The sequence below is a fragment of the Musa acuminata genome, chromosome BXJ1-6 (assembly GCF_036884655.1).
Source record: "Musa acuminata AAA Group cultivar baxijiao chromosome BXJ1-6, Cavendish_Baxijiao_AAA, whole genome shotgun sequence".
Lineage (NCBI taxonomy): Eukaryota > Viridiplantae > Streptophyta > Magnoliopsida > Zingiberales > Musaceae > Musa > Musa acuminata.
The window spans coordinates 13,007,512-13,031,448 of record NC_088332.1 but is presented as its reverse complement, the minus strand read 5'-3'; the positions used below and the strand labels follow the sequence as shown (position 1 = coordinate 13,031,448).

At 39.1% G+C, this 23,937-nt stretch overlaps 4 protein-coding genes across 8 annotated transcripts; 3 read left to right on the top strand and 1 right to left on the bottom strand.

Annotated features, from left to right (window-relative positions):
- Window positions 1-1,074: 1,074 nt before the first annotated feature.
- Window positions 1,075-3,905, top strand: LOC135676371 (F-box protein At4g18380-like). Its single transcript, XM_065187489.1, has 2 exons — window positions 1,075-1,975; window positions 2,304-3,905. Exon 2 carries the CDS (start codon window positions 2,380-2,382, stop codon window positions 3,532-3,534), a length of 1,155 nt encoding a protein of 384 aa, XP_065043561.1. The 5' UTR covers window positions 1,075-1,975; window positions 2,304-2,379; the 3' UTR covers window positions 3,535-3,905.
- A 2,090-nt stretch (window positions 3,906-5,995) lies between these two features.
- On the top strand, window positions 5,996-15,596 carry LOC135583930 (tRNA-specific adenosine deaminase TAD2-like). 3 transcript variants are annotated; one of them, XR_010514256.1, is made up of 10 exons: window positions 5,996-6,147; window positions 6,942-7,007; window positions 8,050-8,087; window positions 8,547-8,613; window positions 9,663-9,822; window positions 9,905-10,001; window positions 10,754-10,854; window positions 13,022-13,458; window positions 13,627-14,518; window positions 14,695-15,596. XR_010514256.1 is itself a non-coding variant. In XM_065187485.1 (8 exons), exons 2-8 carry the CDS (start codon window positions 6,942-6,944, stop codon window positions 12,419-12,421), a joined length of 576 nt encoding a protein of 191 aa, XP_065043557.1. In that variant the 5' UTR covers window positions 6,001-6,147; the 3' UTR covers window positions 12,422-12,781. The 3 variants fall into 3 exon arrangements, 2 of the variants coding, with proteins under 2 accessions (XP_065043557.1, XP_065043558.1); XM_065187485.1 differs by lacking the exons at window positions 13,022-13,458; window positions 13,627-14,518; window positions 14,695-15,596 and adding an exon at window positions 12,375-12,781 and having other exon boundaries at window positions 6,001-6,147; XM_065187486.1 differs by lacking the exons at window positions 13,022-13,458; window positions 13,627-14,518; window positions 14,695-15,596 and adding an exon at window positions 12,375-12,781 and having other exon boundaries at window positions 6,023-6,143.
- LOC135677452 (ABSCISIC ACID-INSENSITIVE 5-like protein 2) lies at window positions 13,364-14,192 on the bottom strand. Its single transcript, XM_065189812.1, has 3 exons — window positions 13,761-14,192; window positions 13,591-13,662; window positions 13,364-13,441 (listed from the first exon to the last, which is right to left on the bottom strand). The coding sequence occupies exons 1-3, from the start codon at window positions 14,190-14,192 to the stop codon at window positions 13,364-13,366; spliced, it is 582 nt and encodes a 193-aa protein (XP_065045884.1).
- Window positions 15,597-16,011: 415 nt separating the features above from the next.
- On the top strand, window positions 16,012-22,965 carry LOC135676369 (RNA-binding protein P-like). Of its 3 annotated transcripts, none has more exons than XM_065187484.1 (2): window positions 16,012-17,554; window positions 22,435-22,965. In XM_065187484.1, exon 1 carries the CDS (start codon window positions 16,060-16,062, stop codon window positions 17,542-17,544), a length of 1,485 nt encoding a protein of 494 aa, XP_065043556.1. In that variant the 5' UTR covers window positions 16,012-16,059; the 3' UTR covers window positions 17,545-17,554; window positions 22,435-22,965. The 3 variants fall into 3 exon arrangements, with proteins under 3 accessions (XP_065043556.1, XP_065043555.1, XP_065043554.1); XM_065187483.1 differs by lacking the exon at window positions 22,435-22,965 and adding an exon at window positions 19,697-19,966; XM_065187482.1 differs by lacking the exon at window positions 22,435-22,965 and adding an exon at window positions 19,686-19,966.
- Window positions 22,966-23,937: the final 972 nt, after the last annotated feature.

Genomic DNA, 23,937 nt, shown 5'->3' with positions numbered 1-23,937 from the left:
AATTTGACTTGATCATGTGGAACATTTTAGCTCAGTTAAAAGTTCTCATCCTTCCTGAGTTTAACTGTTTCTTTTATTTGGTGCAGTAATTACAGAGTTCATGGTGAGCAGAGGCAATAACTTGGAAGATGTGATGGTTTAACCTTGTCCATCTGCAAACAAGTAGTTTTAGATATGAAGCAAGGACACAGAAATCTCTGTGCTTTTGTTGTGGGTAAGCATAAACTACAAGCCTTCACTTTTCTTATTTCATCTACTTAGGCTCAGAGTTTTTTGGCTTTCAATTTGAAATCTTACAAAGTATGATCTCTTTAAATTTCTCAAGTCTTTTATGTACATTGAAAGGCTAAAAAAAAAAGGTTTCCCAACTCCTAGGCAGCCTACTCATACAAGCTGCATGTTAGTAAATATTATCTCATGCATTGTAGGTCATCTACCTGATGCTTGGTAGTAATGCTAAACCACTTCAAGGCCTCAATTTCAGAACCAGCTACTTGATCTAACCCCCTTGGGTTTACTTAAATCTCCACAGAAATCAAAAGCTTATCTTGCATCATTGGATAGGTTAGATTTGAATTTGCTGTCTCTGGACAAGACCCAGATAGTCCCCAGGTGGCAAAGTCATTTGTCTAAACATGAGGAGCACCATTTCGACACATCTGTCCTACAGATTCACCAAGGGAGACTTGTGTAGGTATACATATATCAATCATCCTTCAAAAGTTAGGTTCTAGCAAGCTAATCAGGGGGTGGTGTACACAGAATCTTGATCAGGAAAATACAAGATGCTCAGGGTTTTTCATGCACACAACAAACCCATGGATAAGTTGCAGAGTTTTGTGTTTCCAGAATGGAGAGAATGAAAAGGAGCTGATAAATAATGTGCTGTTTATATTTGGGAGAATATTTATTACCATATATGAGGATGGATCTTGATACAATGTTAAGGTCCTCCATCACATTAAAGATCAAAATTGGAGGCAAAGAAATTGTGCCTCCAAGTATAGAAGAAAGGCCATGCATATTGATTCTTTTCGGATTCTATTATTTTTTATTTTTTATTTTTGATATATTATTTCTAATGATTGACATTGTAATCATATAGATTTTGCAATAGAAATGCAAGTCTAAAAATTGGAGAAATAATTTACCTTCACAAAATATTTATCATATTTTAAAATAATAAACAATTCGATTTGATAGTTCTCAACCTTATAATAATGTTGAACATAATGTTGCTAGAAAAACACTCAAGATCAAATGGAGATGTTATTATAGTATATAACTCTTTGGATTGTACAAGGATAATGTCTATTTAGGTTTTTATGATGAATTTTTTGTAGGATTATAGATGTATTTTAAGGAGATTTTAGTGATGCCATATATTAAAAAATTCCAAAAGGTTATAATAGAAATTATAAATAATAATTTAAATATATTAATTTAACCAAAACTATTATTCTATATAGAGCTTAATGATAAAAATATTAGATTTAAGGATAGTGAAATTAAAGATATATATCGATTCGTTACAGCGTGACATAACAGTCCGCGTTATCGATTCGATGGGACAGCAGCGGCTCAAAATATCTTACCAGGTTCGGTGCGCCGTTACGCTCGGTCGTCGCGCCGTTAACGTGTCTTCGTCATGTTCCGTATCCTCTGGTATAACGAAAACCTGCGGGTCGGTGAACCCAGAGAGATCCATAAATGTCGAGCACTTCCTCCTCCCCCAAGCCCTACTCCGTTCATCGAAATCCCGTGATCGATCCCTAGATTCGCCTCGTGTTGCTTCTGCTACTCTCCGAGATCTGCCTTCTCGCGGATCAGGTTGAGATTTGGCTTCGTTCGAGTCAGTCGAAGCTCGGCGAAGCTGCGTGGTTTCGGATCCTTGGGGAAGTGGTTTTGCGGACAAAGATTGGACTTTCGTGGGAGTTGAGAGCTTCCGAGGTTGCAGCCGTCGGCGATTTTTGAGGTAATTTCTGTTGCACTTTAAGCCATGTTTCTTTTGTCTGCTCTTCTTGGATTTCGAGCTTGTGGCCAATCGTCTATCTAATGTTGGTCTATTCGGTTCAAAAAGATTTGAACTCGTCATCAAGGAACGATGCGAGTTTGTTTTCTGGAGCTATGTTTTCCTTCCAAAACTCTTGATTTTGAGGTTCGGCGTCCAAGGTTGAAATTTTCCGTCGGTCACCGTTCCTGAGAAGGGCTTCCTTTTAACCTGCTAGTGTTGAGAAAAAAAGGTTCTTTTTTGGGCGTTGAAATCGATCACAATTATGGGATTGTTATCTTTTGTTATGCAGATCATTAGATCGGTGCATTCCTTCCTTTGTCCCGGTGGAAAAAAGATCTCAGCTTGCTTTCATCGTCAATGTAACCATGACATTTGAGTTGAACAGGAGGAAATCCATCGGAGGATCTTTGTTCGCGAGCGTCCAAAGAGAGTGCTTGATTGCCCAACAAGGGAACATGCAGTCCAAATCCCGAATCCATGCAGACCCCTCCCTCTACCAGGACCACTTCGATCAAATTCCAGACTCCCTTGTCCTCCTCATCTTCAACAAGGTCGCCGATATCCGGTCCCTCGGCCGCTGCTTGGCCGTGTCAAAACGCTTCAACATCCTGGTCCCCCAGGTTCACGACGTGTCTGTTAGGATCGACCGAGATGTGTCGGTGGATGGTGACGCCGAGGAGGCGTTGACCCTGTCTTCCCCTAAACCTCGAAACCTCCTTGCACATCTCTTGAAGCTCATGCTGTTCGCTATTCTCAAGCCCTTTCAACACCTCCAGAACTTTACTGCCGGGCATAAGCCTCTTTTGCCGCATCTCTCCCGTCATTCCCCTGCGCAAGTCCTCAAGAAGTTCACCCATGTCCGCAACCTGAGTATCGAGCTCCCTGCTGGCGACGTCGGAACGGAAGATGGCGTCTTCTTGAAGTGGAGAGCGGAGTTCGGAAGCACCCTTCAGAACTGTGTGATATTGGGTGGGACCAAGATGGATCGCAGGCCTTCTTCAGCCAATCTGGAGGGGTCAGTGGAAGACACTGGGAGCATACCGGAGCCGTTCTATACGAATGGAGGTCTGAAGTTGCGGGTTGTTTGGACTATCAGCTCCTTGATTGCTGCTTCCACAAGGCACTATCTTCTCCGACAGATAATTAGGGATCACCCCACGTTGAGAAGTGTGGTCTTGACGGACGCCGATGGCCAGGGAACATTGACCATGGGAGCGGAGCAGCTGAAAGAGTTCAGAGAGAAGCCATTGGCAGCCTCTGCATCATCAAATAGGACTCAGGTGCCTGCATCAAACATGAAGCTGAGATACACTCCATACTTGGAGCTGCCCGAGGGAATGGCATTGCAGGGAGCCACGCTGGTGGCTATCAAGCCCGCAGAAGAGGGCACCACCAGCGGCAATTGTAGCAGGAAGGACGCTGAGGCATTTGTTTGTGGGGCATTTGACGGGCCATTTCAGGCTGCAGCGAAGGCACTACTGAAGAGACGAACTTATCTCTTGGAGATGAATGGTTTTTGAATCAATTCGGCCTCTTGCCTTCGTTCTCTTCCTATGGCTCGCGGTGGTTCGTTTTGTTTGTTTATGTGGAACCAGTTGCAGAGTGCCATTTCCTCAGGAACAGAGGCATCAGCATTTGCAGTAGCCATCCAATTTTCCTCCATTCCTGCATTCCTGTACAGTAAGAATGTTTTGATTTACTGATCTACATGTTATAGTGCATAAAATGGAGTACCAGTCATGAATTCTCATCTCAACGCTGAGCATGTTGTGTTTTGGGCTATACTAATGTGTTGCCCCCACAAAGTTTCAGTATCAGTTGTGTACTATAGAGTGAGAGTATGACTTATCACCCACCTCTGCATAATATCTAAGGCTCTTTTAACTGCTCCTGTTTCTTGTCAGATAATTTCAAACCTCACAATGACATCTCAAGGGGAAAACACACTCGAAGAAGAACACTACTACCAATACTTGTTTTCATTGTATATTTTCTTTCTGTTTTATCTTGGAATGGCACATATCATTGAGAAACAATCTCTTAGCTCTTTTGTACATCTACCTTCTACTAAGAAATTTTAACAGCTTCAGCTTGATGTGCTTTTGTTTTGTTAGAGCTAAATATTGTTCTTCCTGCTCCATCTGCTTGAGCTGTGATATCTGCCATTCCTCTTGTGTCTTAGGTGCTTGCTCTGTTCTTGCCATCAATACATTTCAATCTCTCTATTCCTAACCTGGTAAATATGCACCTTAGAACAGACATGTTTTGTTTTCTTCCTTCATTTCACTTGAAATTTTCTTCTTCTTCTTTTGTTCTTATTTCAACATCATGGGTTTGTAGGCTCATTCCAAGCAGCTACCCACCTCACTCTGCACCAGATCTAAAATCTTGTAGATGAGCATATAATCTGTTGTGGCTTTTGTTTTCAGAGTTTGACAACCTAAACAATCTGTGGACAGCAAAAACATGGTTTGGTTACAACAATGTGACTTGTTAGATGCTTCTTGGTGAAAGGACTAGGAATATTACTATACTATGTGCATTAAATACATAATGAAATCAATGTTATGTAGCATTTGGTAAGATGTAACCCTGGATGCCACAAAGACACTGTACAGAGTTGACTTACTAACAATTGTACTACTTTTTTTATGAGTGTAGATACAGGTTTCAAGCTTCTACTTGCAGTCAGGTGCTGACTATATGTGAGGATGACATGGTAACAATATAATAGTACAGTTGTTTGCAACTGCTACTGCACTGATGTGCATAATGATCTCACATGACTCCCATTCACCCAGGCCTCAATTCACTAATGCATGTCAATGTCTGAGCTTTTGTGGTCACTCTGGTCTGCTTCACAGAGAGAGAGAGAGAGAGAGAGAGAGAGATGGTGTGAAGAAAGTCCACATCAGTGAATCAATAAGATGGTCTTATGAATAGTGATTGACCAGAGTAAAGTTAAGATGGCATGAACTTGATTCAATTAGCCTGCAGTTAAATATTTGTGGATATAAACTTAATTATGTCCACTTAAATTGTCATCTCAAAATGAAATCTGAGTTAGGTTGACCAAATAAATCCATATGGAGAATTTGAGGCTTGTGCATGATCACAAGAAGCCATCATTTACTCCAACTCAATTGGCTCTCATACTCTGACAATGTTATTAGAAAATGGCATGATCAATGTTAATCAAGCCCCAATTCTTTTGTTTAATCCTTCATATCGAGACTTGCTAAAAAACAATTATTGTAGGATGTAAATGTGAATGTATAGAGTTCAATTGTAAGGAGAGAGAGTGATAAAATGATTAACATTAGAGGTGTAAAAATAAATTAAAAAAAATTAAAATACTCTTAATTTAACTAAAGTTATGTCTTAGCTCAATAAAATAGTTGAGTTATCGTATCATGATGATCTCTCCCTCCTCTATCACCATGAGAGAAGAGAGAGGAGCATTAGGATAACATGCAGACAGAAGTAGCAGCTTAAAGAGGCTGCTGTTGTAATGACATATCTAAGCTAAATGTAATGCCACTCTTAACAATAACTTGAAAAATGAGATCACCATAAATATGTAAAAAAAAAAATCACACCTTATTTTCATGTTAATATTTCTTTTGATCATCAATTTCATATCGGATTATTCCTCGAACTTTTCGATGCTTAATTTAGGTTTTAGTTGTGATTCGAGAGATTCAATGGTATGTTTATCTAATAGTAGAGTCCAAAGATTGTGAATACTTTCAAAGAGACATCATTTGTTATTAATATGCCAATAACATTTTTCTCCATAATATTTATTTAGCATTTGATGCTGCAAAAGATGATCCACGGGGAAGCTGTTAATTCAAGGTTATCAAACTCGCGATCTGGGCCGTAGGTTCGTGCGATCATACGGCCCAGATCAAGCCTGACGAGTCGGCTGCGCCTTTCAAACGTGGGTCTCGTGGCATCGGGTCCTCTTGCGAGTCGACTCGGTGCAAACGATCGCCTCGTCCGAGTCGACTCATCGGGCTCCTATAAAAGACCACAAGCCGACGCACCGTGCACGGGACGAGCGACGAGCGATCCCTAGCGTTTCAGCTGCCGGCGACGCTGGCCGAGCCGCTTCCGTTGGACAACTGTCGGTACTATTTTTCTTCTCTCCTCTCTTCCGTCTCCTCCCCCTATCTTCTCCTACCTTGGAGGTCTGGTTGATCGTAAGGTCTCCTCCCCTCTCTTCACCTTAGCTCGCCTGTGTTTTCCTCTCTGCCCCTCTCCTGTTTCATCCACGTACCTCCTCTCTTCTCCTCCCGCTTTCTCCCCTCTCCTATGCCCTCCTCTCTTCCCCTCTTTTGTTCTGCCCTCTCCTCCCCTCTCTAAAACTTGCTTAGGTCTCCGTTGCTCAGATATTCGGATTTAAGGGGAAAAGGTTATACTTATACATGATGAACTCAGCAATTCTCTGCATTCACATGCTCAAATCTTGCGGAACCATGCAGCTTTAGAGTTGACGTTCACCGAGAGAATTACTTTCCTCCCTCTGGCCTCTCTGTCCCGTCCGTCCCTCATTGTATGAGTTGGTTCATTCAATTGCATTGTGTTTTAGTTCAACAATTTGGAAATCTTCTATTGTTATACTCTTGGAAGCTAGATTTATATGATATCATTATTGGACTTTTCTATCCTGCCTAAACACGGGTTAAAGGTCTAAGTTGTTCTGTCTTCAACAACTCAACAGCAAAACTTGAATCCTATTATAATCGAAGGTCTTTAACACTTTAGAAATGGTTCTGTTTGTTGTGTACTCCAGCTGTTTGACAAAATTCCTGACTTACAATGTAACTATCAAATGTCTGATTGCAATAGTTTGTTCTTTCAAGCAAATTTGTTAGTTTTGGTTTTGTGCATCTAAGTTAACACTCCCGTGTTATGCCGTCAGATGGCACTGGAAACAGGACATGATTTGTTAACTGAACTGAGATTCATGGAGCTTGCCTTGGAGCAGGTATCTTGAACTTTAAATTAATCTTGAGAAGTTATAGCTTTACGTGCTGATTATATTAAAATTTCTTGTTGTCAGGCACTCTACATTTCTCCTTCTACCTCTTGCATTAATTTCTGTGTTATATATCTTGGTGTTACGTTTTGACTGTCATCTTTGCATTTATAACTCAAAGTGCAACCTGGAATAAGTGTTTTCTTGTTAGGCTTGAAAGTCAAGTCCATTATCCATATACTCTTGTTTTGTGAATTATCTTCTGCTGTGCTTTATGTTTTGATTTTCTTGTTAGTTTGCCGTTACTATTATAATCTGAAACTGGAAAGGATTATCATTCTCCTGTATTTCTCCCTTTCCTAACAAATATTGAATGTTAAATCACATAATGCTTTTAAAAATAAAGATGTATGATTGAGAAATTGTTATGTTTTGTGCTTATAATTTTTTTCTACACAGAAGTTGACGTAAGTTCACATTAGAACAGATCTAAGTGTATTGATTATATTTATCTTCAAAGTATAGTCTTAAGGTCTATGATAACTAAATTCTGATGCTAACTTGGATGGATATATCTTCATTGAACTTACTATAGGTTTAACTATTGGATCAGGCACATGTCATAGAGATTGTGTTTGTGGATACTTGTATTAGAACTAAATTTGCTTGGTTTTGATGGTTATGGCCTATGTGTTATAGTGTTTTGACATGCTGATCTCATGAATGTGGTCATGAACCACTGGGTACAGATAATTTTTCTTGGCACATGGACCTTTAAATTATCTTTTCCTTGTATCTTTCACACTTTTCTTAAATAGGGTTCTTGGTGCTTGTCTCAACACAACCATGAACACAAACCATTGACGCTCCTATATGGGAACTTCAGAACCATAATACTTTACCAGCCATGATCAATTCGTGCTATGTACATTAGTATGGTTTAGTGTCATAGAACCTAAAATTATTTGGTGTTTGCTCAAATATTTTATATATTATGTTTTTGAAAAATGGAGACTGATTTCTGTTCCGTTTTTCTTCTTATATCTGTCAGGCCAGGTTTGCTCTCGAAAACCTAGAAGTTCCAGTTGGGTAAGTTTATATTCCTCTTTCAAGAGATTTTATTTAATAGTTTTTTTCCAATTTTTTTTTAAAAGAATGGTGGAGGATCTTGTTATAATGCATTTGGAGCTTACATAACATAATCCTTCTTTCTTTGTAATGACCATTTCCTGTCTTTTCAGGTTGTATTAGTCACTTGGTTGAATGTTGTGCACTGATTCTTACTATTATCTACTTGAAAACATTTTACAAGTTCTTGTTAATAATATAATTTGGTGCAAAAAAGAATGATACTTTGTCACATAAGAGATCATGAACCTATCACATGCACTAAATTGTTTCTGGAATTAGAGATACAGATGGACATCATGCGTCTGTCTCATTAAAATTTTTAGAGTATATTAATGAGGATTCAAATTCTAGCACTGTGTGTATGATTATTTTAATTGATTCCATCCTATCATTGAACATCTTTTCTTGAATTACTAGATGTGTTATTGTGGAGGATGGAAAAGTCATAGCCTCGGGTAGCAACCGTACCTCAGCAACACGAAATGTATGTATGCAATTAGTTGATTTCTATTATGATCTTTATGTATAGCAACCTTTTTTTTTCTTTTTGTCATTGAGTCGACCAACAATGGGTTCTCTGTACTCCTAAAAACTAAAAAAAATCAATTATTTATTGGAAATTTAACTCTGATGTAGATTTATGTTCCATCCGAGTTTTAGGTTCAATATGTGCACAATTGTTGCAGAACATAAATGTGTTTCTGGATAATTTTTATGAACTTTTAAGTGTTTGTCGAACCATCAGCACAGGTGCATACAATATGTCAATGTAAGTCATGGGCTGAAAGTTAAAATCAGTCAAAATATTATTTACTTCCTGTTAGTCAAGATAACTGATGTTAACTACACGATTTCTTTCTCCTTAGATATATAATCTATGTACTCTCAGTATATTCCTCACATTGAAAACCTTCTATTACAAAGTTTTGATATATGAATGACATTAATTGATTATATGATTCACTCACCATCTTACCATCATTAACATATGTAATTAACTAATGGTATCGATTCTACAGGATATGTAATATATGACATATAAGTTCACTCTTGTTGAACTCGAATAGTATCAATAGCAAAAGGAATTATATTATGTTAGTATACAAGAATCTAAAGTGGTCTTTTCATAACACCAGAATTTATTTGATGGAAAAGCTGTGTGCAATTATTAAAAGCGAATTCTTTTAACCAATGGTCCTGGTAATATTTTTCTTTTACATTGTCAATATACTCACCCTTCTCTTAGCTCTCTTGAAATGGAAAGGATCCAGCAGAGTGTGATCTGTCAACACTCTGCTTCTCTACTCATGTATCCTCACTGTTATTAGTTGTCTTTCTGGGAAAAGCCCAGCAATTTTTGTTCTTTTTTCCTTGATTGTCTACCACAGTGTGCTGTTGTGCATCTGAGAAAGCTTACTTATAACTTGCCTAACTTATTATTGTGGAAGACTGTAGTTCTTATATGTATCTGAGAAATTACTTCCTGTGATCTTAGGAAGGGTAATGTGAATGTTATCACCATCATATGTTCAGGCTACTAGACATGCAGAAATGGAAGCTATTGATGCGTTACTTGAGGAGTGGCAAAAGATTGGTCTTGGTCAATCAGAAGTTGCAGAGAAATTTTCAAGATGTGATCTATATGTTACATGTGAACCATGCATAATGTGTGCAACGGCTTTGTCCATTCTTGGTTTGCTCATTCTACCTTCTTCAGCTTGATATTCTTCCATTCACATCTTAGTTTGTCATTACTCTTGATACTCCTTTTTTAGGAATAGGAAAAGTATTTTACGGTTGTTCCAATGATAAATTTGGAGGTTGTGGATCTGTCTTATCCCTACATGAAAGTGCTTCTGAAAAATTGTCCAGGTTTACTTCTAAACTGTCATCACTTCTTATTTTTGGTCTTTTTCTTTTAATGAAAAATTAATATTGTTTTTCTGAGTTCCATAATACTTGTTTATATTTTCGTTGTCTAGGAAAATAATAGCATGAAATATTTTCTTTGTTTTTTTATGGTTGTGCTTAAGGTCATAGAAATTTAGCACCTTCCAGAGGCAGGTTAATTTACCCCATGGATCTTGAATTTGCTTGAGGACCGCTTGAATGAATCGAGGATGGTAGCTGGATTAGCCTTCTGACTTGCAAACATGCTTTATATGGCATTTTTTTCATTTTTATACTTTATTGTCAATTTCATGTTGAATAATAAATCTTCTGAAGCTGCTGTCTGTTCTTTGTATTTGTTTCTTCTATCCAAATTGCTTGGAGTTTTTATTGGATGTAAACAACATTGTTCTTCTTATTTGTAAGTTTCTTATATCCAAGCTGCTGGAGTTTCTCTTGGATGTCCTGTTCTTACCAGTAAATAAAATTTAAAGAGCTTTGTACTTGTATACTTCAGGTTATAAATTATAGCTTCTTCTGGATACCAGTGAAGCTAATTGAGCATGTGTGTGTGCCCCCTCAACTGTCCTCTTCATGTACTTTGATCAGCCACCTTAAGGAAACTACATAGAATAGAATATCTCCCAGTGAATGTTCCATTCTTGTTGCTTTCTCTCGATGAAAGATTTTACTGCTTTGTTAAATTATAACTGTTATTGGTTGTTCTGTGGCAGAGGTGATTTACAAGCAAAGAGTTTCAAATGTACTGGAGGTCTAATGTCAGAAGAAGCTGTTGCACTTTTCCGAAATTTCTATGAACAAGGAAATCCCAATGGTACTTCTTACCGACATAGTCCTTTCATTTATTGATTAACTTCATCTTTTCTGATTTGTCTTTTATTATCAATATATTCACTCTGAGACCCTTAATTATTTTGATGACCTACTTCCATAATTACCAATTCATTAATCAAATTAATGTGGACCTCGTCTCACATTGAAATTCTGGATATGCTCCTGTAAACTTTATAAAACTCATATTGAACACGGTGTCGCAAGGACAACATATTATCTCTCTTGATAATTTTCACTTTGCTATACTAAATAATCACCACATTCAGAGAGCAGCCTCTGAAGGCAAAGGATTTCCCATTTGACTTTACCATTCCGGATCAAAAATGAAACTTCTCATTTCAAGGTTCCTGTGGTTGGTGTTACTTTGCCTGACAATTGGTTTCTTTGGTCTTTGGCTTTATGATTGTGTTTCAAAAATTATTCATCACTCTTTATTTTCTTATGGTGAAGGCCTTAGTTTGATTAGCCAGTTTGATTGATTTGCCGAGTTGTACTCATGAAGGCCTTAGTTTTGCTGGAACATCATGATTGCAATACAGTAGCAAGGCTGTCAATGCTTGAATGTTGAAAGTTTGAAACATCTTCACTTTATAAACTCGCCTAAGATTTGTATTCTCACATCAATTTTAGATCAGCATAGTATTCTCACATCAATTTAAGATTTGTACTCATTTTTTTCAACCAGTTATAATCTTCTGGTTCATTTCCATCTCCTTATATTTTTTTGTACTTATTTTATGGAGGAAAACCTCCTGAAAGTCAACTTCCCTGAAGATGGTACATCACCTCATGATCTATCATGCTTCATCCATAATTTGATGTTGTTTCTCCTTTCAATTGCTAAGTTTCAAGCTTCAGGTCTTTCTCCTTACAATGCCTCATGTTTGTTCTGAACGTTCTCTTGTGAGAATGCCACCTATCCCGAGTTCCATCATCTATCAAAATCTTTATCCATGTTCTCCAACATGATACTTTGCCATGTTAACCTGCATGGTAGAACAAAATTTGCATCTTAAACCAGTTTTTTGTTCTTTTGTAAGACCCATATTCACCTTAACATCATCTGCAGGTGACATGAACAGGATGGTGTAAGAATGGATTTGATGCTTATCCAGTGAAGCACAAAGACTTGCAAATTAATATTTTGACCTCAGTTCACCAACTTTTATTAGCATACTTGAAGTAGAAACCAATTTGTGAGTCACGTCCTATGTAATGAACTAATCCATGTGTATGCAACTTTGAGATTTTCTTGATGACCTACACAAATAACATGACAGATTTCCAACCCAAACAGCAAATAAATGAGAGAGGATTGTTATGTTGGTAGATCCGAGTATGTGGTCCGCTACTTCCTTCTAGTTATCATTGTGAATCGACTTTTCAAAGACCACATTGTTTGGTCTTGTTCCTTTTTTAATCTAAACTAACCTTTTTCCTTTAAATTAAATTGTTTTACAGCAATATAATGTTGTCAAAATTTTATCATGTGTATTGCAGCTCCAAAGCCTCACCGACCTGTCCGAATGCCTCAATCAACAGAATAAAGTTGACTTTCTTATTCATTGATGTCACATTTCCCGAACTCCATGTATCTGGTACAGCTTCTTGTATGTTGAAAAGCTTTTGAGAGAGACATTGGGGATCATAAGCGTGATACATTCCACACGAGGACAGCTGAATGCACCAAGACAATCGTCCTTATCAGTTGATGATTGCCTTAAGCTTAAGCTGTTACCCTCGTGCTTTTCTTACAAGGAACATAGTCAATTAAAATTTAGAGTCGAAGGACCCAAATCATGTAACTTAAGTTTTTAATTGTATGTTTTCAGAGAAAGTTATATTAATTGTCTCATAAGCAGCATTATCTGACTGATTTTATACAGGTGAAATTTGTTTTGCTTGCATTATTATTGTGAAAGAACTGAAGTATTTCAAATTAAAAGTATAATTTCTGTGCATAATGAGTTCTACAAATTGAATCTTATGCATTATTCTCAGGTGACTTGCTCTATCAGATAGGTATGTCAATACCGACTCTCATTGTTGTTGTTTTTACTCTCCAATGTAAATACCATCATTGCAGGTCATTATATATGATTTAAGCTGCTTTAGTTGCTCTCTAATGTAAATACTTATCATTGCAGGTCATTTACATATGATTTAAGCTGCTTTTAGTCTCTCGCTGGAGTCTATGCATTGAAAGGTTCTATTCAGGGGACCTGGACATGGAAATGCATCCTTGAAGAGTTTATGATTTGTACAGCCTGGTAAAGAACACTTCCATGCCTTCTCTTTGAGCCCTATGTATGCCTGCAATTCACAGGAAAACTAGCAAGCAGAAACTTCGATCACTCCTTGATGCTAAAAAGGCAATGCTTCATTCACAATGAAGCCCATCCTGAAAGCCAAGACCACAAGACTTGCCATGAAACTTATTGAGAGCTCAAACAACACAAAATACAAGCATCTGTACCACAAAATAAAGATCAGAAAGGAACTGATCTCGTTCGGCGGAGCTGGTATTTTGTTTCTGGTTGTGGTTCATGAATTGCTGATTCCAATTCCTGCAAATAAAACAAAGGTAAATATAACCCTTCACCAGCAAATATGTATATATGTTAGTTCATGAAGTATAATGGTGGTATGAGCTTTTTTTATTAAAGTTGAATCAAATCCTTTTGAAATTAAGATTTTTCTTAATCTTTTGTCTTACCTTCTGTTTCTTCAACCTCTCATTCTCTTCTTGTAGGAGGGAGATCTTGTTCTCCAGCTCATTCATGTAAGCCTGTGTAAAGAGTGAAGCAACCTTAAAACGGAGAAGAGGAAGCCAACACCTTGCCTTCGCTGTAGATGACTCCACGGTGGGGAAGTAGAGTGACCCACCTGCTTCCTTGCTCGCGACCGTGCAGCTGACTCCCGGTTCTTGATCAGCCTCTTGTGCCTCCTTTCCGTGGTCTTCTCTGAGACTTCTCCTCCTGCCGCCCTCTTCCGCCCTGGCGTCTGCGGATCGGACGTCGCTGGGTTGTCACTGGCCAACGCTGAAGCTTGCAGCTGTTGATGATGGTGATCACAATGGCGATGCTGCAACCAGTGCTCGCGAGGCATGAAGGCAATACAAGAGTCTTCAGCTCCCACCTCGGCATTCACCAGGAAGTCTTCTAGGATCATCTCACCCAGCGCAGGCTGCTGCTCTCTACTCTCCTTCCTCCTCCGTTGTCGGATGTCCCTCTCCACCTCGTCCGCCATCGTCCTGTTCACTGCATGAGGCGCCGGAATGCTTCCCTCGCAGCCGCAGCCTCTGTCGGCTTCCATCATTGCCCGGTTCATAGGCCCACCCTGGCGGCTTTGGAGCTCACCAATCTCTGTCGGTCGCCACCGCCCTCAGTTGCCCTCGTCCCGAACCTCATTCATCAACTTCCTTTGCTCTCAGTGCTCGACCAAATCCACCAAAGATTGCACGCAAGACTCGACACCCCTCCGATCTGCAAGACCAAAACAAAACATCCAATGAAGAGGAACTAATCAAATCCAAGATTGTAATCAGCCAGAGGAACACAGAAGACATCTGAACTGGTCTTCTGCAGGAGTTCTCCCACCTGAATTCTCAATTCTACACCAAGGAGCTCTCTCTCCTACATAAGGTCAGTGGACATATGTTGCGCTCATGGTGATGTCTCTCTCTCTCTCTCTCTCTCTCTCTCTCTTTCTCACTGTTCCCACTAAAATACCATGTTCCAAAGATTTCCTCCGATGACAGCCAAGCATTCGAGTCACATGTGTGCATCATCTAACGACAGAGTCTCCCACCATCTTCCAGCTTTTATGGACTCCTCGTCCTTGAGCCGTGAGGAGATGCCATTGCTCAGTGCAAGGACACGTCCGAGAACCGCTCATCTTTATTCCAGTGGAGCAGCAACTAGACCATGAACCTCCCTCGTCATTGGTTGGTTCCGCCCTTTTATCTCCCGTCCTCTTCCTCAAAGTACAGTGCTCCCGGTGCAGAAAGGACAATGGATCTGAAACCCACCTCTCGAACGCCGGTTTTCTAATGCTAGGGGATGACCTTGATCTGAGAAAGGTCAAGTTCAAGGTCAAGCATGCGAGTTCCCATGAACGCAGGTACGGCCTTCATCTACCTTGGTAATCGCCTGCACAATTAGCTTAAATGACAGGTGCGCCTCTGTGTAATGCCATTGGAGTCTGTCCTCGCATCGGAGAGCACTTCTCTGAGCTGCCACGCCACAAAGGCCTAAATCAGCAGACACCGGAGGACAAGGCCATCGAAGTAGGCGACGAGCAGATTAAAATGGTCTCCCTTCACTAAGACGTACCCCGAGATGATGGCGACGTGAGCAACATTGGAGTGGCCTGTTTTGGCATATGCAAGGTTAGCCCAAGCCAGATGAAAAGGTCACCAGACCAGAGTGCTTGTGTCGAAGACATCCGCTCGTCGTCATCATGCGTCGAACAATTCCATCCAATGACCGAAAGAGAAGTTCGATCGATGACTGAGGAGATGGTTGAAGGAGCTTACACCATCAAAGCGACTGAAGAACCTGTCTTAGCTTCCTAATCTGTGAGTTCCATTTACTGCTTGCCATTTTGAATGCACAAGAACATGCGTCAATGAATTAACATTTTCATAAATGTCATAAATTGAGACAACATCAGAATAGAAAAAAAAAAGAATTTTAAATCGGAACAATATTGCTGTTTCTTTATGTTAATTTCAAGTCCATTTTTCTGTTTTTTTGTGTTCCTGAGAGAGAGAGAGAGAGAGAGAGAGAGAGAGAGAGAGAGAGTCGATGGGCCACAAATTATGAAGGTTATGAATGTTAGGATTTCAACAAATAATGGTCAACCTTTGACCATTGTCTTTAATACGAGTCAACACAACAGCGAACATACTATTATAACTAAATGGGACTACGATATGAATGAGCGGGACTTCGTCAGCTGTTGGGCCGAACCGTATCCACGCAAAGGCCGGTTCGACAGCCCCCCTAATTAGACAGGAGTTGAGCCAAGTAATGATCGAATTCTGGCCGTTGGATGAACTCTGTTCCGAGCCACATTACCCTGCGCCACGTGACGTTGTTCGCCTTTATCCATTATATTATATTGTCGTGTTGCCGCGCCAAACCCTAACCCTAAAGGGCTTGCCGTCGTCGACTCTGCTGCCATGGCCAAGAAGCGAAAGCTCACGCCTTCCTCTGCCGTCAAAGCGCCCGCGCCCGTCGTAGAACCCAAGGAGGAGCCCGTCCAAGAAGAGTCCGGCCCGGATGTTCCGATCGATGAGTCCCAGGAGGAACGAACCCCGACCGGAGCCGATGCGAACCCTCCGGTCCATGAGAACGCCCAATCCGACGCGGCCTCTGAAGACCTTGGTGGCGCCTCCGCCGGGGGCGTCGGTGTCGGCAACGACGCGGAGGAGGTGGTGGAGAACGATCCGACCTCGATCCAGAAGCTCCTCGAGCCATTCCCCAGGGACCACCTGGTCGAGCTCCTTCGCGACGCCGCTGTGAGGCACCCGGACGTGCTGGCGGAGATCCACCGCATCGCCGACCTGGACCCTGCCCACCGCAAGATTTTCGTCCATGGCCTCGGTTGGGACACCAACGCAGAGACGCTCACCGCCGCCTTTCGCCAATATGGCGAGATCGAGGACTGCAACGCGGTCATGGACAAGGCGACCGGCAAGTCCAAGGGTTATGGCTTCATCCTCTTTAAGCACCGTGCCGGCGCCCGCCGCGCCCTCGAGCAGCCTCAGAAGAAGATCGGCAACCGCGTGACCGCGTGCCAGCTCGCGTCCGCTGGTCCTGTGCCACCACCAGCACCGCCGGTGTCGGAGTACACCCAGAGGAAGATTTTTGTCAGCAACGTTGGGGCGGAGATCGATCCCCAGAAGCTGTTACAGTTCTTTGCCAAGTTTGGGGAGATCGAGGAGGGGCCACTAGGGTTGGATAAGCTGACCGGGAAGCCCAAGGGGTTTGCTTTATTTGTTTACAAGACGATTGAGAGTGCAAAGAAAGCATTGGAGGAGCCCCACAAGAATTTCGATGGTCACATTCTGCATTGCCAGAAGGCAATCGATGGACCGAAGCCAAACAAGCTGGGGTTCCAGTTTCAGGCTACAGCGGCTCACCATGGTGGCTTGCATCAGGTTGCTGGTGGACTGCTTGGTTCACACTTTTCGAGGACTGACAAGCCCGGGTATTTGGGAGGTGTCGGTAGTCATCTGTCTAGTGCCTCAGGTGCTGGGCACCTGATGGCCCCTTCAGCGAGTGGATTGGGTTTCAACCAGGCTTCTCAACCAGCTGCTGCTGCAGTGGCTGCAGCAGCAGGGTTGAATCCTGCATTGGGGCAGGCTCTGACTGCATTCCTTGCGACTCAAGGAGCTGGTTTGGGCTTGACGAACCTTGTGGCAGGATCAGTCGTGAACCAGGGAGTTCCTGGATCATTGGCAAACAGCTCTGGGCATGGATTGAACAGTGGTTATGGTGGTGGCCTTGGGGGAAACATTAATACGGGGGTGATCGGAGGATATGGCTCACAGGCACATACGCAGGGTGGATATGGGAATGCTTCGATTGGACAGGGAGGCGCTGGAAGGAACCAAACAGGATTTGGGCAAATGGGTGGCCTAGGCCCTTACCTGGGTCGTTAGTTAAGTGCAGGTATAATGTTTAGCTAACTCCAATTTTTGACAATTCCATCTCATTTACTTGAATCACAGTTAGAAGCAATTTTAGATGTCTTACCGTTATGATTTTTTTATCATCCGCTACATTTCTTTCAATTTTTTTAAACATCAATATACATATACATAATGATATAGTGTAAAAAGTCCAGAAGAGTTGTCCTATCTATCTATTTGCTGCTGTTTCTCGTCATGGCTATCTTCTACTTCAATAGGAAGTTCTTTCCCGATTGGTCAAGATAATTTTATTTTTAGGATTGGTCTACGAACTAATTCGTGGTCGTATAGGAACGAACTATGTGTCTAGACGTTTATAAAGGTGGCAATATGACCTTTATTAATCAGTATCAGTATTGGCTGATGACGATACAATCACGTCGGTTGTAAAAAAATTTTGAACTGAGAATTGATAGATATTAATCATTATAAAATTATAAAAAGGATAAAAATATCTACATAAAGATATAGAGAATATTTTAGATCTTGTTATGACTACTATTTATATGTATTGTTGCATGTAACCTTATATTTTCAATCATGTAATATATTGAAAATGTTATTTGGAAAAAAATAAAAAAAATCAGGAGAATTAAATAATTAAGCTATAAAAGGTTGATTACTCTGTCAAGGAAGCACCAGAAAGGAGGTCTTTTAAGTGAAAAGTGTTCTCTGTGAAAATTTCCATGCAAGAATACACACCATCGTTCTCTATATATCCTGCATTGGTTCTCTTTTCCCCTCTCTTCATTTCCATTTCCTCTGAAAACAGAGTTGCTTCTGATTGTTATGCATCCATCTGCTTCAATTTGTTTTTCTTTGAACAATTACATTGTGTCTTCTTTTAATTTTAAATGAATAATGTGATATCTATCCCATTAAAGAGCTTTGATTTACAAAACGAAGTAGAATATTTGAAGAAGCGAAAAAGGAGTAACAAGTTCAATTCACTTGCTTGTTATGGACATGTCAAAGTTAAACAATATTTTTATAGGATCATACAGTAACTTTTTAAATGTATTGCAGTGGGTGATTTGAAAATTTTTATCACTTGAAATGCTTGTGTAAGTTCGACAGAATTTGGATGATATGATACTATACTAGTGCCATCATGGAATACTCAGCAGATACATCGGGGCAAATAATTATAAGAATTCTTTACTCTAATTTGCTTCAAATAAATAACTTAGTTTGAACAATTTCTTTCTTCTTTAATATTGATTATTTGTTTACTGTTAACCTTCAAATCTCAAGCATTCAACATTCCAACTAATTGCATTTGTAACATAGAAATATTACTAGGTTATCTCTGTGATGAATGCCTAGCAAAATGTTGATGAGGTGTTAAGTAACTGATTGATTGGATGTTAAAAGAATTTTAATTTGCAATAATGTCTTCAATATGCTCTTTTGTCGTGAACATGTACTATTGTCTCTGTGCTTTGATTGTGAACTCGTTAGTGGAATGGTGTGGTCTAGCAAGTTTTATGAGTAATATTAGTCAAAGCTTCAGTTGACATTTGGCATTTCTCAGCATCAAATGTCTTGCATTTGTTTTCTTTCCCGATTATCTGCTTTCATCTAGAATTATTTTCTGGTAGAAAAAACACAGCTGATTCTAGCTTTCCAAAATCTTTTGAGGCTAAATTTTTGTTGTCTGTTTGACAAGTAATTAGAAAATGTAAGATGCCAACCATCTTGACAACCTTTGGTTTTCTAGTTTTTATGCATATTTGGAAACTTTATTGTCTTTCACAGTTGGCATCAAAACTGGTTAATTGCATGATTTGCATATCCAGTTGCATCAATAGTTTGAAGTCATATCCTCTTTCATCTTTTTCCCTTATACAAAATACTTATTGCCAAGCTTCCTACATTAGCTATCATATTGTTTGGATTTTCTTGTTCAATTTTGATTCTATCAGGTTCCATTTGATTATTTCATTTTTATCTTATACAGCCTTTTTATCAAATTGTTATTGCCTTTTGTAACTTCCATCCATTAATTGTGGATTTGAATGGATAAGTTTTCTTGGCAGTAATTTTTTTCATGCACAGTTCTTTAGTTCGAAGCTTGGTTTTTTATAATTTCACACTTCCTTATATTGCAGATCCTTTGTAGGTGCATAAATCTATTTTGTTCTGGGCAGATGATCCTTCTGGAGTTCCTGCTTCTGCGCTCAATGAAATGCATCTTTTCTGTAGTTTGCAATGAATTTTAAACTCAAGTTTTTGGAACCACCTTGTGATACTTAAATTTCTTTTATCCTTTCCACTTATGCAGTATTTTGAGCTACTATATTTGCTTCTAAAAGCCCTATAAATGACTTGTTGCTAAATTGTAAAAGAACCTTGCGGATTTAAAGATTATTGACCTTTCTAGTTTATTAAACTGTTTTTTCTGATTTGTTGACTATATTATTAATTTTTTCTAGTTACAGGTATTTATTTTAATTGGTAAGATACCATTAGCATTTTATTTATTTGGCTTGGTTTCTGTATGTAATTTTCTTAAAAAGTTGATTTTAAGTTGATGGTGTTGGTTTTTTTTAATTATTATTATATGCATGTTTTGCAAAATGTGAGTATGAAACGTTTGAAACCTACTTTTGTATTTTGAAAATGCTGGTTATTTTATGGTGAAATAGTTCAAATGTTGTGGTTTGTAATGCTTGTTCAGGTTCAGTTTTGTTCTAAGTCCCAATTTTGATGTGTTTGCTAATTGATTCATGATTAAGCTTTCCATCACTTCATCTCTTTCATGTGAGGCCTTTCTTTTATTTGATTTAGTGATACCTTTATTGTACTTGTTGGTATATTGATGCACCCAGTTATTAGACACCTGAAACTGGATTGGATGGTATGGAGAAGTCTCAACGCTTTGGTTTGCTCCCTGTGCAATTTGCACGCTGTATAATCTAGTGTTCTGATTGGGTGGGTTTGGTCATGTTAAAACTGTTGTTTTTATGGTTCTGCTTCAATGGTTAATATTGATCAGGTAAATCATTTCATGGATTCATTATTTGAGTCCATCTAGGAACCTTTAGAAGTGTGCACTAGTGGCCAACATACATTGCTGTTATTAGTTTCTCAACATGATCCATCAATTGTGATTGATATAGATGTATTTTAACTGGATTGAAAATGTTTTAGGGCTTGAAAGGCTGCTGGTCCTTGTAAGGGATAGCAGGATGTTGATGATATATTTGATTCGAGTTACAGATATCCTGATCTAAGACATCGAGAATCTTGGTATATCCAATACTAAATACTTGTGGTTGGCTTTGTTTCATATGTGGTGAAATTGTTTTACATGACGAAGTAATTTTGTCTTTGCCCTGGACCAGTATTCCTTCTCATCTCATCTCTGTTCCTCTCTGTCTCCCTTCTCAGTTCTCTTTCTGTTTGATCTACTGAAACACTTCATTTCCATAACATAACAATGATAAGCAAGCCTTAACGTGTCAGCCATTTTGGGTTGCATACATGATTCTTTTTCCTGCCACTGAGCTCTGTTTAGGGCAATATCTTTGGTTAAACCGAGAGTGTTTATATTTTGCTATTGCTGTTTATTAATCTAAGGTGCATCTATTCTAGCTGAACAGCTCTCCTTTAATTTCAACAAATTCCTGGGCTGCAGCAATGCTAGCGAAAGCCCTTACTTTGTAACTATGTGGAGATGGTTATATGGAACTTTTCCCACATTTGAGCTTTGTTTTAGGGTCAACTCTGGTCAAATTAACATCATTTAAATCTGTTTTGATTGTTTGTTTAGGGCAATATTCCTGTGATGTATCATATGTCACTGAATGGATCCTTAAATTCACATGTTTGTCTCGTTTGAGATGGTGTTATCTAATGCTGCAATGACTTCTTAATCCCATCTATACTGTTCTATTTGGAATCTCTGCTTTTTCTTTCTTTTGAGGGGCCCTTAAACCAAATTGTTTGACCACCAGTTATATAGCTACTGAACTTTCAAAGTATTCCATCTTTGTGGAAATTACAATGTAGCTTGATGTGGTCCCTCTGATTTGGATTCTACAGAGATAAGCATTTATTATCACAGCATGAGGTATGAAGCTAGAACATCAAGTGGTTTAAAGTTTTCATTGCTGTCACTTTTTTGTAATGATGAACATTAGTCTTCGTAGATCACTAAGTTTAACAAAATTCAGCTGGGAGTCAAGGAGTAGGATGAAATGGCTGAAGGTTATTTGAATCATTTTTTGGGTATTTAAAAAGATATGACCCAGTAAAAAATATCTAACAGTTAGATAGCATGTGTTGACAGAAAAAAAAATTAGTTTGATTTTGTTGTTATTTTTTTTATTGTTTAGAAAAATTTCTCCCTTTTGGAGAGCCTATGGAAATAATATTTGGTGCTTGTGATGTTTCTGTAGATGTTAGACATGTCCATCATATCAATTTGACGTTATTTCTCCTTTGAAAATAACTGAAGATTTTAGTGGAAATGTGTTTAATGATTTTCAGAATCAGTCAGAACACTAAGATCATTTTTAATGCTCTTTTAGTGATTTCTAAATTAAGCACTGGATCACCCTTTAAAGACAAATAAATTTGGAAGTCTTGGTTTCAAAATGTAGATAGAAGATTTGCAGTGGTATTTTGGAATGCTGTTTCTTTAGGTGAAACTAAATGCATAAGGTCTTATGAAGCTAATTGATTGATTGTTTGTAGGTAATTATGGAATTGATTGATTGCTGAGGATTTTGTCTCCGTTGTTTAGATCTTTTCGTAATGACATTTGAAGAAGTTTTTGAAGGATGATTTTTTGTGGTATATCTATGCTTTAGCTATAAGATATGCAAACCCGCCTGAAATTATTTACTCTTCTAGGGTGCTGTCTTTCATCTTTAACCCCATTTGTTAGAAATTAAACCAGATTTTCCCAAGATTAGATGAGGCTGTTGGTCGATTTGTGGCATCATTGGAGTATTGGTTGTTGTTGGGAGTTGATCTTCTATGGGCCATGCCACAGTTTGAAATTTGCGGTGGCATAAAACAAATGTTCACTTTTCCTTTTGAAACTAGTATTAATGGCTAATTATTATTTACTGAAAATGTTTATAACATAATGGGGAATTCCTTTACAGCAAGAATTTTCTACAGTGCGTGAAGCATGCAGGTTATGTAAATTGCTTGGCCATTCTCAAGTTGGTGATAGAGATGATGCATGCGTCAAGGTAAAAGGGAAAAATGTGTTCTTTAATATGCATGGTTAGTCATTATGTGGGGATGATGAGATATATGACTGATCTGTTCGTTCTTGATTAATGCTATTTATCAAATTTGGCTGTCGGCAGTGAGATAATTATTTCAAAAGATATGATTGAATCCAAATTTGTGAGGATGAAACAGGACTTGATATATGATTGTTCAGTTGCCAGTTCGTCACTCGCCCACTTTCTTGTGCTCATAACCAGCACAAGTTGGATGTCGAGGGTTCAAAAGAATAATTGTGGTTGTGGTATTTGTGCCTACTAACCTAACTGGTAAGGCAACCTTTGAACTGGTGTTGAGGAATTCATATAGAAACTAACTGGTCGATATTCTTTTTTGTTTTCTATTCATGAAATTTATTGATGTGTTCTCATTCGTGTTATCTAATGATCTCAAAAGACAATTCTTCCAGCATCATTGAAGCAAGTATTACATCTTATAACGATTATGATGACCTACATATGTATGTGTGTCAATTGTTTTGATATCATACGGTGCTGAGTTGCATGTATTAGAAACTTGGTGTGGTAATGTAGCCCGTGAGAAATTATCAGTTTTCTGGAATTTTCATGCATAAAATGTGTTCATCAGTGTCCCAAGTAGGAGTTGATGTCTTTGGACCATTTCAGATGATTTATCTTTTGGCCGGTAGTATGGATCTGCGTTTATGAGAATAAATCTGACACTTGGTCTGAGGATTAACTTAAATCATTTGATAATTTGAGTCAAATTTAACACAAAACTGTCTGCTAGATGAGGGGTTTACTTGTAACCGAATTATATGACTGCAACAACTGATAATTACTTGTAACAGTCTGTTAGATAACGTTCGCCCCGACTGAGTACATGACTGGAGGATGTGGCCTACATCGAGCGCACTGTCCCTGCCGATTTCCTTCATCCCTCTAATCGTCCTCTAAGTCGGGAGATTCAGTTTTAGTTCACCTCGATCCTTGCCTCCTCCACCATCCGATCTTCGAGATCTCAGGTAGCCACAACTCCCTCCTCTATTTCTTGGTTGTTGGCTCAGAAGATCGCTTTTGAGTATCGGTTACAGTCCTTTTGAATCGCGGATGCCTTTAGTTTGGAGATTCTTGATTGATCGGTTGGCCAGTCTCT